The sequence below is a fragment of the Solanum lycopersicum genome, chromosome 4 (assembly GCF_036512215.1).
Source record: "Solanum lycopersicum chromosome 4, SLM_r2.1".
NCBI lineage: Eukaryota > Viridiplantae > Streptophyta > Magnoliopsida > Solanales > Solanaceae > Solanum > Solanum lycopersicum.
In genome coordinates this window covers 66,596,732-66,611,443 of record NC_090803.1, presented here as the reverse complement: position 1 = coordinate 66,611,443, position 14,712 = coordinate 66,596,732, and the positions used below count along the sequence as shown (strand labels likewise).

The window sequence follows — 14,712 nt, the reverse complement described above, 5'->3', positions numbered from 1 at the left end:
TTTGAAGAACAAAGACTGAATTTTTATACTTCCATTTTCAAATAATAGACTGAGTTCACAACTGAAACCATCAAAATACAAACACAAAATACACAAAACCCCTAATTCTCCAACAATTTCCCCATTTACGAAACGAACTAAGGGAATTACAAACACACAATAAAGTCTACTTCTTCTTAGTAGGTTTCTTCTTCTTAGGAGGAAGCACAATCTCTCCTTTGAGAGTTGGAATTTGCATAATCTGTGTTAACCCACTAAACTTCTTCCTGAATTTCTCTACCTGGTCAGCATCAAGAAGTAGCTGTGAACGACTACCTTGATAAAAAGGATGATTACCTGACCAAACATCAACTGTGTACTCATTCTTTGTTCCCCCAGTTGTCATCACATGCTCTCCATTACAATATACCTTAGCGTCATCGTAGAATTGCGGATGTATATCCTTCTTCCTGCAGCTCCATCGCATTTGATTGCTCCCAATTCCCATCTGCAAAATTCAATTTTTCAACAATCATATACTTTTTAAAAAAAAAAAAAAAAAGTTATGGGTATGGAGATTTTGGGGAGTTACCTTCTTGGAGGAGAATGAAGGAGGAGCGACATTTTTTTGAAGGAAAGTGTTGGAGAGAGTGAGCGCCATTGTTGGTATTTTTGCAGAAGAAGAATGAGAGATGGAGAAAAAGAGGAACGGGTTGAAGATTAGATTGCTTATCTGAGGATATTGGGCTGTATATTTGATTGGGCTCTACTTGGGCTAGTTTTGTATGATGTTACTTTTGGGCTATTACTTGAAGCCCAAGGAGTAGGTAAGGCCCATTTATGTAAATACTCTTTCAAAAATGGATTAAACTCGTTAGGGTTGTTTGGGATTAGTTATTGATTCGTTATTACTAATTTGATTTCTTGCATAAGTATTGCATATTTTTTTAAGAAAAACTTGTTTGTTGTAAAAATATCATTTACCCTAGTAGAAAAAAGGTTTGACTAATCTCAAAAGTATTTTTATTATTTTATTTTTAAGTAATCGCTGTTTTTGGGTGGGCACATGGTAAAACTCCCGCTCCTATACGTTAGTTCGCAAATCACATAGGAGAAATAATCTGCATTAGGCAAATTCGGTGCGATGAGCTCAACCCAGAATTTACTTTCGCTGGCAAGTGATTTTGAACTTAAGACCTCTAACTTAAAAGTTCCAAGTCTTAACCATCTGGAGAAATAATGCTAATAAAATATTATCTGTAGATTATTTATATTTATACTCATATCACCCACCATGTATAGAGTGTCAATTACGACTTCTTGACCATTGAATTTAATACTATCGGTCTCTCCTCTCCGAGACGTGTAACACAAATTGGCCAATTTATAAATCAAATATCCTCCTTTTTCCTTTGTATCTAGAGTTTACCAAATAGTTTTTTGTTTTTTTTTTTACATATTATTGAAAGATTAATTCAACCAGGCATGATTGATAATAACTTAGTTCGATTATAATCTTTGATAAGAATAAAGTGTTTGAATAAACAGAAGTGATGTTGTGCTTACCGCCATAAGCAAATCCAAGTTATTTATCTTGTCCTACTTTCAATTTTTGTTATCCCACACGTTGTATTGATTCATTAATCTTTTTTTTTAAAAAAAAATAATTTCTTTACTATTATATTTCTTTTTTAATATGCTTTGAAATATCTTAATTTATCAAAAATAAACTCTTCAATTTCATAAAATAAAATCATATGAAATTACACTAGATACATCGATACAATCGATGTTTTTTTTAAGGCATAATAAATCACTACTAGAATACTTCCTCTGACATACAACATGTCGAGCAGTACATTACCAAAAAAAAAAAAAAAAAAACATTATCTAACTTCTTGCTAACTTAAATTAATTCATCTCTAACATAAATTAAATCTCTCTAATTCTCATGATTAATCCTTTAATTTCCTTGCTTTCTTCCACTTCTCTATATTCTTCAACCTTGCATACATTTTTCTAATCTTATTAAGCCTTTTAGATTGCTGAATAATAATATCAGAAACAGATGAACTTTCACTCAATATAATCTCATATCCATCTTTAAATGAATCCATTCCTTCAGCCAAAACATGCCAAAACAACCCTCCTGCCGCCGCGCCGCCGCCTTTAGCTGATGAAAATATAGAGGAATAAACAGTGTTGAAGATTATATCTCTTTGTTGTGGTGTAAAGCCAGGCCCTTTTGTTGTTTTGCCAAACTCAGCAAATATAATAGGCTTTTTTAGAATTGTTTGTGAGTCTTCAATGTGAACTTTGAGCCAATTGGTTAGAAAATTAAGTTGGGCTTCATCATCTTGACCTGTCAACCTACATAAAGAATCGCAATGATTTGGTATGACAAAAGTCATTTTTCAAGACTAAATAGACGTTATCAGTGTCAATTTATAATACTCAAAATATGTTATACTATTATTCTCTTCTTTTCAATTTGAAATTAAAAGGTTGTCTTTTTCTGAAATAGATTAAAAGGAAGACAAACAAATTAAAACGAAATAAAGGATAGTAGTTATTAAAACTAAAGCAACTAATTTAATAGAAAATGTTTTCAATTGGAAAAAATGACTTTTATCGTATTAAACTGGCAAAAAAAAAAGGTTTTTTGATAAGTACCATTGATCAGGATATGAGTGAACAGTGGCAAAATCAATCTCTGGGATTTGATTATTTGCAATGAAATCTGTTCCAACTTGAAAATTTGGATTCTTCTGAGTATCTGAATTTCCATAGAATCCTTCTAATCCAGCTTCTACTAGGTGATTACTGTCTATGGATTTAGTATATGAAGCCATTTCACTAATCCAATTCTGTAAAACAAGTATAATCATGATTAATTTATTTATCTTAATCGCAAAAATTAGTAAATATAAACACTTCATCCAATAAAAACAGAATTTTGACCAAAGCTAGTGATTCTGTCAAATTCGCAACTAGAACTCTACTTCCACCCCTGAATTTACATTATATAATATGCATTTAGCAACTTATTGTCATCGTCTAGAACTATTTATATAAAATTTAAAATTTTTAAAATTGACATTAGAACAACACATTGTCACAAAATTTATGGTACTACTATGTGGAGAAATGGTCACACTACCTAATATAATAATTTACAATAAGAGCCAAAGTAGGTAGGGATATTGCCCAATCCTACTAAGCTATTCACATGTAAAATAGGAAATTCCACTAAAGTTTACCCAACTTCCAACTCCCACAATGAGAGGCTGAAAATAATTCTCAATTTTGGCATGAAGTAGTTATATTTAAGTGGAAGAACAATACACACATATAATAATGGTAAATGTTTGAATATTTTTCTTAATGAAAGGCGGATTCAGAATTTTAAATCCGAACACATAGCTAGAATTCTAGCTCTATCCATCAACTCATGTATACATCGAATCACTTAAATTTTGAAATGACTGTTAAAAATTATAACCCGTCTGGTGTCTAGTCAAGTCGATATAATTTATTTTTTTAACAAAAATGACAACTTTTGAAATTCATGATTATGAACATATCATAGCATTTGTGTGATCAGACTTTTCTTGAAGCTCGTGACGGCTAATATGTAATAACATTTGTTTAGTTATAAATTCTCAATAAGGTACGATCCAAATTCAAAAATATGTATTTTTTTTAAACGAATTAAAAAGAATAATGTATCACGTCACTTTTACTAGTGACCATTTTTATCTCCTTTCACCTTATTAACAAAAAAATTTAAAAAAAAATATGGGATTAAAAATTGTTAATTTTGTAAAGCAAAAAGAAGAAAGTAATTAAAAAGTATTATACCTGCACAGTACTTCCTGATAAGTCAGAAGAACATCTAGGCTCATTCATAAGCTCCCAAGCCATAATTGTGGGATCATCTTTGTATGCAATTCCACTTATACTGTTAATTCTTGTTACAACTGCCTGTTATTATCACAAAAAATAACCACTCCGTTTCTATTTGTTTTGCTCGATACAAAATAACTAGATCAAACTTACTAACAATAAAGATCGAAAAATATAACATACCTTAATATGGTTTTTGAAGTAACCTTTCACAACAGAATTTGTGTAGAAATCATCATCTGATGTTAAGGATTGACCTTGAGATTTTGCCCAATTTACATATTGATTCTTTCCTCCAAAGTCATTATAGTTGTTCACCAAGCTTAAGATTAACTTAATCCCATTTTTACCAGCTTCATGAATAGCATAATCCAAACCCTTTCAAAAATTATATATATAAAAAAAAAAAACAGTATTATTACACCTTAATCCTCATTAAATCACAATAACACAAAATTGCTAAAGCAAAAAATAAAATAAAATAAAAAATCTCAAATAATGTGTTTTTATCTCATTTGTCTTTTAAGACTTTGACAGACAAAATTAAGCCAATAGGCACATTTTGAGCTGTTGGATTAAATTTTGCAGTATAAGTCATTTCCCCCTGTTTTCATGAGAAGGCATCGAACGAATCGCCACATTTATCTGAGTCATGTTTCATTGTGAAATTTGGAAAAAAAATATAAAAATTTATATCTAAAAATTAAAATTGTGTTTGGACATGAACACAAATCGAAATTCTCTTTATCATCTATCAAATTCTTTAAAAATCTCAAATTCAACTTGATAGAGTCTGAACATAACATATTCAGTGAAATTCGACAAAGCAGGATCTGATTACAGTGGCGGATCTAGATTTTTAAGGTTATGAATGCTTTGAAACTGACAGAGTCAATATATATATATATATATATATATATATATATATATATATATATATATATATATATATATATATATATATATATATATATATATATATATATAAACATGTTAACAGTGAGGTGATATTCAAACTTAGACTGAACAACACTAAAATAACTTTAATCACCCTGCCATTACCCAAGAGTCAATGAATCATTTATATTCCGAAACGAGGTTAATGAGTGTTCGAGCATTCAGCATACTCCATATAGGTCCGTTCCTAATTCCAAGGAAGGTAGAGTGTATACAGACATAAAGATATTGTTTCCAAAATATCCTTGGCTCAAAGTGTTTCAAATAAATAAAACACATTGTGCTAAAAAAAAAAAGCAATGTAAAATCTACGAGCAGTAAAAACCTGAAACATAATTTCATTGTAGAATCCAGGAGAAAACTGAAGAGGTGAATATCCAGCATCACTAAAAGCCCAAGTTCTACCAACAGTGAGGCCATGGTTAGCAGCATCTTGAAAAACAGAAGAAACTTTGTGTCTTTGTGATGGATCAGAACCAATTAACATTAACCAATAAGCATTAAATCCATTTGCATAAAATGGACTATCATTTAACATAAAATGTACCCCTTTTGTTTTGATAAAATCATCATTAATCACATTTGCTTTAACATTATGAAAAAAGTAGATGAAATACAGAAAAAACACATATAGTTTCATTTTTTTTTTTCCTTAAAAAATCAGTTTTAAAACAGAGGAAAAAACTGAAAAAGTACACATGTAAGTTTTAATTAGGTAATACAGTTTATTTATACTAGTCATTCGGATCCTTGACCAATTGGATATTTTTTTAAAAAAATTAATACGGCGCCCTCGAAATTGATGTTGAATTTTATTTAGACAATTAAATTTTTTATTGTTTCAAAAATTATTTTTATTAAATATTTTTCAGATCAAGTTTTGAAGAAAAAAAATTTTGTAAATAAATTAACCACTTAAAAATATATCTATCTTATTTAATTGTATGCATTTGTCTCAATAAATTGTAAAACGCTCAGGCTTATTTCAGTTGGATTGATGTGTATAATTAATATATTTAACGTTTAACTAAAGACATTTGAGGATATCGAGAAAAAATAAATAAAATTTGAATTGAAGTTTTCTAATAGAAAAATATTATCATAGATTTGAGTGTCGAAATAACACTTACATAATTTTAATTAAAATATAATTATGAATAATTACATTCTTGATATTGTGAAAATTCTATATTTACGTCATCTATGAGCTATATTTATAGCTAATTATCTTTTGAAATTCTTAAATATAACGATATTATCCTAATTTTCCTAAGAGTATTTAACTTTTCTATGAGATAATTATGTCTACATAAATGAAACCGTAGAAATTGGGTAAAGGCTATAAATTTTAGACTGAATAAACATAGAAAATGTTAATAACTTGAACGTTACAATTAATCATAAACGTTATGTACAAAGTACAATAATGAATTTTGATTCTTTTTTTATGGTAAAAAAACGTAATAACTTTCTTTTTCTTCCATCTAACCAATATACTTTATCACTACTATGAAGTATAATTGAGGTGAAAATGCAAATAAACTAACTTGGTGATAAAAAAAAGTATATAGAAAGCATGTTTCATATTATTATTGATTTTATTAATAGATATATTTGGTGGGAATATTTTTTTTATATGGAAGGCACGGTGTACAAATTCATAAAAATGGGTCAATTCTTGGTTCACTTTTCCATATTGTGATGACCAGATTAATTTATCTTATAATTTTCTTCTTCTTTTAATCAATTAAAATTAAAAAAAAACACTTTAGAATAATTTAGCCGGCAAATTAGTGGGGAAAGTGTCGATTAATGGATGGATTTTTTACATTTGGGCAATAGGATTAACGTTATATCACCAACTATATAGAATCCATTTTAAATTATAGGTATTATCTCAAAAATTACATTTTTTCCATATATTACATTTTTTATTTTTCGAGAATCAAACATTTTAACTTTGATTGGATTGGAATCATCAAATTTTTTGAAATGAAATTTATATATTTGTAAACTACGTGAAGAGTACTATAAGTCACAATAATTGATAATTCAAAATGTATAAAAGATCTATAAAAAACTTGCGATCAAAGATAGACTTATTTGAATCTTAAAATGCGAAAAATGTTACATAAAATAATAAGACAAAAAGAGTAATAATTATAAATACAAAATCTATAATAAATATAATTGAATAACTTGATAAAAATGATAGTTAACTAACTTGTTACTATAGATTTGACTATATATTTTTGAGCAAGGGTCACATTTTATCACACTACTTGACCTTCATTGATTGACGGACTATATTGTATTGTTTCATGTAACGTAATTTTGGGAAGTTGATTTATAGTGGAACCAAACTAAATTGAAAAATGTTTCTTACTTTCCATAATGGGTAAATTGAAATATTACCTTCGTCCACTAATCATTGTCATATTTTTTATTTTTTAAAATTATAAAAACTTGATTAATATTTTACAATTTTTTTATCATATTGATATACAAAAAAAAATAATGTATGATACTTTTTTATAGTTTTTAACTATGTAATTTTTTTTGTTTAAAGTATTAAATTAATGTAATTTAATCTACCTTTAAAGATAATAATCAAATTGACTTTTGAAAAGCGTAAGATGACAAACAAAGTGGACGAAGGGAAAAACAAACTAAGAAATGTTAAAACAAAGAATAAGAAGCAAATCCAAGCAAGCAAATGTGCAATTAACTATGCTACTTTTGAACATATAATTAAAGATTATAATAGTGTTAAATCTTTATTATTATTATTATTATTATTATTATTATTATTATTATTATTATTATTATTATCTTTGGCTTTCTGTCTTGAAAGGGCAACCATGAACAAAACCATCTATTAACATTTACATTATGTTTATGGCAAGGCTTATAAGGGGATTAGGACAATACGAATTAGAGTCGTTATTGAACATGATATTTATTTAGTGAATATAATTAATTAAGAAATAAAGTTATACTTAACTATTAATTACTAACTTTTGACTATGATGGTATAAATATATTAGTGGTTTATCAGAATTAAAATCACGAGTTTGATTCTAAAAGCAACACGTTGCATGAAACTTGAGAGAAAATTATCAAGTAACATCAACATTGTATCTATGATAAAATCAACGAATGTTTTAGGATTGTCCAAATAAATATCATTATCAAACATGACGTCTATTTAGCCGAGTGATCATAAGAAATCTTTACTACCACATCTCCAAGTGATAACAAAAAGGCATTAATATAGAGTATAATCTATATGGACAATAATATATCCTCTGTCTCTATTTATTTGTCTATATTATTTTTTAGCTGTCTTTATTTATTTGTTTATTTTGAAAAAGTAAAAAAAGATTAAAAAAAAAAGTTTACTATATCGTCATTTAAATTTCTTAAAAAAGTTTTAAGTTTTAATTCATTCTTTTTGAAACCATATTTAATAAGGATAGAATCATAATTTTATTTACTATTTTGATATGATATATATATTATTTTAAAATAGATAATTAAATAGAGACAGTGAAAATAATATGTAAAAAATATTGACGAGGGTCAAAAAAGAAAATGTCACGGGATGCTTATGAGTCCCGAGGAAAAGGTGCGGCAAGCAGCACCAATGAATGAAAAATGAATTTCTGTTGGGTATTTCCAAGTAATTTTTTTAAAGAAATTTACACAAAATTTTAAAATGTGTAATTTTTAATGATGTTTTTATTAGAATATAGGTGACACTTTGCAGAATAACGGTTATAAAAAGTATTACTCCGTTTCAAAGAAAATAATTTTTTTTTAGTATATTAAAAAAAAGAATGATTTTTTTTTGTAATATTTTAATTTTAGATTTTCATGTGACCTATTTAAGGTCACAAGATTAAAGGACAATTATATACATTTAACCTTATTTTAATTTAAGATCATAAGAAACAAAATTTTTCTTTATAAAACGGAGAGATTAATAAATAACAGGAGAAATTAAAAATATTGAAAGGATTCATTAGTTTGCTGTGAATTATTAGTTTTTATTTTAAAAATACACATTGATTTAATTTATTAAATTGAATAATATCTTGATCTTGCAATATGAGTGAAATACGCATTTAAATTCTTACTAAGTTTAGAAGTGTTTTTAACACTGCTTTCAACTTTTTATTAAGAGGTCCAATCTCGTATAAAAATTTGAAATTACATACTTTGCTGAGTATGTAATAGGACAAATTAAGAATGTACATACTCCTAATTATTCAAATAGATGAATATGTTTAGACGGTCAATAATTTAGAATTAAAATTAATAATTTGATCAGATTCAAGGGTGCCCAGCACTTCTCTGTTTTCACAAATTACAACAATTGTATTTTCTATTTTTTGGAAAAATGGCAAATCTACCTTATTAACTATTGTAAATGATATGTGCACATCCTCAGTCATACTCTTGAGATATTGATTATCATGCCGTTTAAAAAGGGAATCGAGTTCGCACTCCCATGTTGCCCAACACAACAAAAGGGGCTTTACTTTCAGTAACTTCTTTCACTCGTTATGTCGTCTCATTTCAGCTTTCAACTGCATTTCCACCACGATTTTTCTCCAAACGAGAAGCTTTGGCTAGCCGTTCACTCACTTTCGATGGTCTGCCATTTAGTTCGTTCGTTGTAGCAGAACGAATAATGTGCCGATGGAAGGTAGCACATAAGATAAAAGCTCTTTTCATCATCAGAAACAACCAGATTTCCGACCGTATAAGTCTTTTACTCTAACGAAAGATTAAATAATAAAGACTTGTGATGTAATTTTATTTATCGATCTGATATTTAATAAATATTAATTATAAAATTAAATATTATCTATATTTTAATTTTTAAACGATAAAAACACTAATAAATGCTATAATTTTTAAACTATAGAAATACTAATATCGTTAAAATATAACAAAGAGTATCTATATTTTTTTCTTTTTATGTGCCATACTTCAAGGAGTAGCATTGGAGTGTGTGCCAATTTGAGGAAGAACACTTAAAAAGAGAATAACAGAGCACCAAGTCTGTGCAGCGTCTTTTTTTGGCGAATCACTTTCCGCCTTCAAAAACCCTATCACATATGGCCGTGTGCCGTCTGGCATGGTCCTCCTGCACTATATCTACATCGTTAACGTATATATATTTTTAATTTAAGACTATAAGATTAAATTTCAATTCAAAACTCGGACATGCTAAGAAAATTAAGCGCTTTTTGTCACTAGTCAAGTGTTATATTTGTGTTAGTGAGGTCAAAAGTTATATATATATATATATATATATATATATATATATATATATATATATATATATATATATATATATATATATACACGGTGTTACTCCCTCTGTTTGAAAAGGGATGACCTAGTTTGACTTGGAACGACGTTTAAAAAAATAAAGAAGACTTTTAATTCTTATGGTTCTAAATTAAAATTGTCAAAATGTACCAAAATATCTTTTGATCTTGTGAACTTAAACATGTCACGTGTAAAATTAAAGTTAAAATGTTGTCAAAAAATGAAAGAAATCATTCTTGTTTAAGGAAATAGAGTCATTCTTTTTTAAACGGATGAAATACTTTTCAACGAAATGGGTTCATATATACCCATTTGACCCTTTGTGGGTCCGCCCCTGCCTATAATACTAAAAAGGTTAGGGTTACATATTGATCGGTTCGACACAGTTTTGAAGTTTATTAATTCAATTTATTGATTTTCGATTTGTAAATACGTTAAACCGTTAAGATATTGACTTAACGGTCATTGATTTTGTTGACTCTCTATCATTATCGGTCGATATTAATTTGACACACAATAAAATCATTGAAAGTCTCATTAAAACAAGATGAGAAATCAAATGAACCATGCACATAAAATAACAAATTACATCTTGCTTAAAAGCAAACACTGCTATATTATAGATTAATCGAGAGTTTGAGATAACCTGAAATAAAAGTATGAAACTGAACCTAGAGACTTTATATATCAAATGGTATAAATATAATTATCTAATTTACAATCAAATTATTAGTTAACCCGTTAATAAAATAACCTCAAACCGTTAAAAATCGATAACCGATTTATAATCAAAAAATAAAATGTTATCGAATTCGCTAAATCAGTAACATATTACTAATAAATTAATATATTTTTTTTATTTGAATTACTGGTTTCCTTGGTTTTGAACAACTCTAAAATAAGGTGTATAAGTAATACATAAACTTAAAGGGGAAACTTACATAAATATATTATGAATAAAATATATTTACTATTTATAGCAATAACATTTTTCTTTCATCACTTTTAATACATGTATAATACACTTTTAATTCATATTACAAAGAACACTTTATCATTCACATATAATACAAGTTTTATTGATAGATAATACATTTATCACAAACTTTAATACATTTACAATACAATAAGTCAACTTCTTATCTAACAAGCATAATATATTTTTAAAAACAATTATAATACATATATATTGCATACTTATTTCACTTTTAATACATATTACAGATTTAACATAATATTGTTATAAATGAGAATAAATAAAAAGTGTCACAAAAATCATTAGTTATTTATTAAAAGACACCCAAATTCTATCAAACAAAAGATTAGGTAATAATAACACAACTAATATTAGATTTTCTAATACGTGCTACCAAACGGTCCGAGTTTCATATTGGAAAAATAACTTAAATACACAACTATAAGTTTTGTATTCTCTAATTTTCCCTTCTTTTTTTAAATATTACATAATTCCCTTTTTTTTAATTTTAGTAGAAGTGTATAGATACATAACATTCTTTCTCCTATAATACACAATTCCTCAATATAATGCCTATTTTTTCTCCACTAAAACACTCAATCTTCTAAAATCAGTTTTTGGATTTTGAATTATTAATTTTAATTAAAACACCCAATTTTGAAATTTTGAATTTCAAAATTCAAAATTTTGAAATTTTGAATTTCAAAATTCAAAATTTTGAAATTTCAAGAAACTGGACAATTGCTCTATCGTTCTTACTGTTCTTCTTACTCCATCACGTCTTCAATTCTTCTTGCTCCATCATCGTCTTTCTTCTTCTTAACCCAGCATCTGTTATTGGTTTCTTCTTTTTCTTATTACTCCATCATCAGTTCTTCTTTTCTTCCTTTTTTGTTTTGGTTAATTGTTCTATTACATCATAGTAATGGATCCGTTAATTAATAGAAGGATATATGATTCCGACGATGAAAATTGGAAAGAAAATAGAAAAAAAATCTTTGCATGATCCTATGAATCTTCAGAAGGATTCAAACAAAGATTCTGGCGAAACATCAAAATCAAAGGTTGTCAAAATACAACAAAAAAACAAAAAAAAATCAGCAAACATTGTTGTCAGGCCTACATTGTTTCGGGTTTGTATTTTTTATACTTATTTTAAAATTGTTGTTGAAATTAGTAAAAAGTTTAAGGAATCCAATATGTAATAAAAAATTATGAAAATTATTATCATGTATCAGACTATAGGTTTAATACATAAGTACTAAGTGGATTATAATAATTTCCTATGTATCAAGGGTTTTTGAATTTTTTTATCATGTATCAGTGATTAATTTCAATAATTGTGCCATCAAGTGTGCTTGCTGATACATTTTGAATCAGTATGTATAGTGTTTTAGACGATGCATTGATACATGAATTTGTTGTGTATCATAATATTTTCTATGTATCATGAGGTATTGAAAATTGTTATAATGTATCATTCAATAAGTTTAATAACTGCGCCATCAACTTTGCTTGATGATACATATAGATGATACATATAACAACAATAAAATTACTGCAATTCGAAATTTAACAGGATGTTCATAAAAAATGTATTCAAAATAGATAATATACTCTTTGATTTTCAAAATTTGAAATTATTATCCAATTACGTGCTGTATTAATGCTGATTAATGATCTGTTACCGTAAATTAAGCTGATTTAGTTAACAAGTTTAATTGTTCCGTTTTTTCCCCATTTTATTCTTAACAGTTTTTAAGTTACCATGTATCATTTACCATGTATCACTAGATTCTAAAGTATCACGACACAACAATTTTAAGGAATTTTTAATAAATACTAAATTTATCAGAACAAAATGTAATTATTGAATTACACTATGGGATTCCTTAAATTTTCCCTTTCATATTTCTCTTGTCTTTGGGCTCAAAATCATAAGAAACAAGGTCCGTTACTGAAATTTGATTTGGGCCTTTACGAATGATCATGTCTTGTTTACTAACACAGGTCACAAGGTTTGGCCCATTAGTTAGGATTGATGTTCTGTTGGGCCCAATACCACTTCCTTAAGTCATTTCATAGGTTATTTCCTCTGAAAGAGCACATTTTAATATTTGATAAGTATCGAATAATATTCGAAATGGAAAAGGGTTTAAAATATTCTTAAATATTGATAACGATATAAAAATATTTTTCATCCACCTATTGGCTTCAAAATACCCTTCCCACCCACCTATTGGATCCAAAATACCCCTGTCATCCACCTTTTGGTTCAAAATTGACCACTTATTTAACGGTTTTATATTTAAACTATTTAAATATTTTTTTAAATACGTGACGCTCAATTATTTGTTATAATTTAACTTTTTAGTATAATTTATAAATCAATCCACTATCCACCCATTACTAATTAAACCCCTCGAAATTAATAAACCCGTCACATTATTAATGCAACAACAGAAAAGCTACTGCCAATTAAGTGTTTCTCAAAATTTGAGGCGAAAATATCTATAGAAGTAAATTATCATACATTCAAATGTCTAAATTATTACCGATAAACTTAAAAGTCTGACTATGTTCATTTTAATTATTCTTACATCTCAATTATGTGATGTTACTTCATAGGTAACTTTTTTTTTTAAATAATATATTAAAGATTTTAAAACAAATCACAAATATTTATAAAATTATATTTTAAAAAAATGCATGAATTAATTTCGGGATGTATTACTTCTTTACCTTTAATCATAAATTTCTAATTCAATCTTGAAAGACAATCCTATTAAAAGTCTCTTCCTAAATAAGCAGCTCAACCTAAATTTAATCGGGGTTTCGATAAGGACTCGAATAATTTTACATGTCATTTTTAGGAATCTATAATTCATTGTGTTTTAGTAGTGTTTATGACAATTTTTTGATATTATAATTGGATGGAGTTTAGTTAGTAATGAGTGGGTAGTGAATTGATTTATAAATTATATTAATAAATTAAATTATAACCAATATTTCAACGCCAAGTATTTTAAAATTATTTAAAGAGCTTAATATTAAAACAATTAAATAAGTAATCAAATTTTGAACTCAAAGGTGGAGTATGTTGAAGTCAATAGGTGGATGACAAGGTCATTTTGAAGCCAATAGGTGGATGAAAGATAATTTTATACCATTTTCAATACGATATTTTAGACCCTTTTCTGTATTTGGAATAAATTTTGGAAACTATTTCAAATAATTATTTATTGATTACGTTACTATTTATTCTCCATTTATTATTTGTAACAAAAAATACTCTAATTTATTAATATATATATATACCCCATCATCGTGAAAGTTTACTCACGGGGTGTTACCACGAAATATTGAGTTTTCTCTCTCTAGATCTCTCATCTCTTTCTCTTGAAAGTTTTTGTGTTCTTTATTCATCAAATGTGTGTGCGTGAATTCGATCCTAACAAATATTTAATAAAATTATTCGAGACGCCAAAAAATAATTAGCTAAAATAAAAGAAATTAAAGCTGACAAATGTAGACGTAAACTATGCTTGAGT

General features: G+C 27.2%; 2 protein-coding genes across 2 annotated transcripts; both read right to left on the bottom strand.

Annotated features, from left to right (window-relative positions):
• On the bottom strand, positions 1 to 790 carry LOC101245942 (large ribosomal subunit protein bL31c). Its single transcript, XM_004238250.5, has 2 exons — positions 572 to 790; positions 1 to 487 (listed from the first exon to the last, which is right to left on the bottom strand). The coding sequence occupies exons 1-2, from the start codon at positions 638 to 640 to the stop codon at positions 167 to 169; spliced, it is 390 nt and encodes a 129-aa protein (XP_004238298.1). The 5' UTR covers positions 641 to 790; the 3' UTR covers positions 1 to 166.
• A 904-nt stretch (positions 791 to 1,694) lies between these two features.
• On the bottom strand, positions 1,695 to 5,553 carry LOC101267232 (mannan endo-1,4-beta-mannosidase 7-like). Its single transcript, XM_004238236.5, has 5 exons — positions 5,168 to 5,553; positions 4,069 to 4,263; positions 3,841 to 3,963; positions 2,653 to 2,846; positions 1,695 to 2,349 (listed from the first exon to the last, which is right to left on the bottom strand). The coding sequence occupies exons 1-5, from the start codon at positions 5,480 to 5,482 to the stop codon at positions 1,935 to 1,937; spliced, it is 1,242 nt and encodes a 413-aa protein (XP_004238284.2). The 5' UTR covers positions 5,483 to 5,553; the 3' UTR covers positions 1,695 to 1,934.
• Positions 5,554 to 14,712: the final 9,159 nt, after the last annotated feature.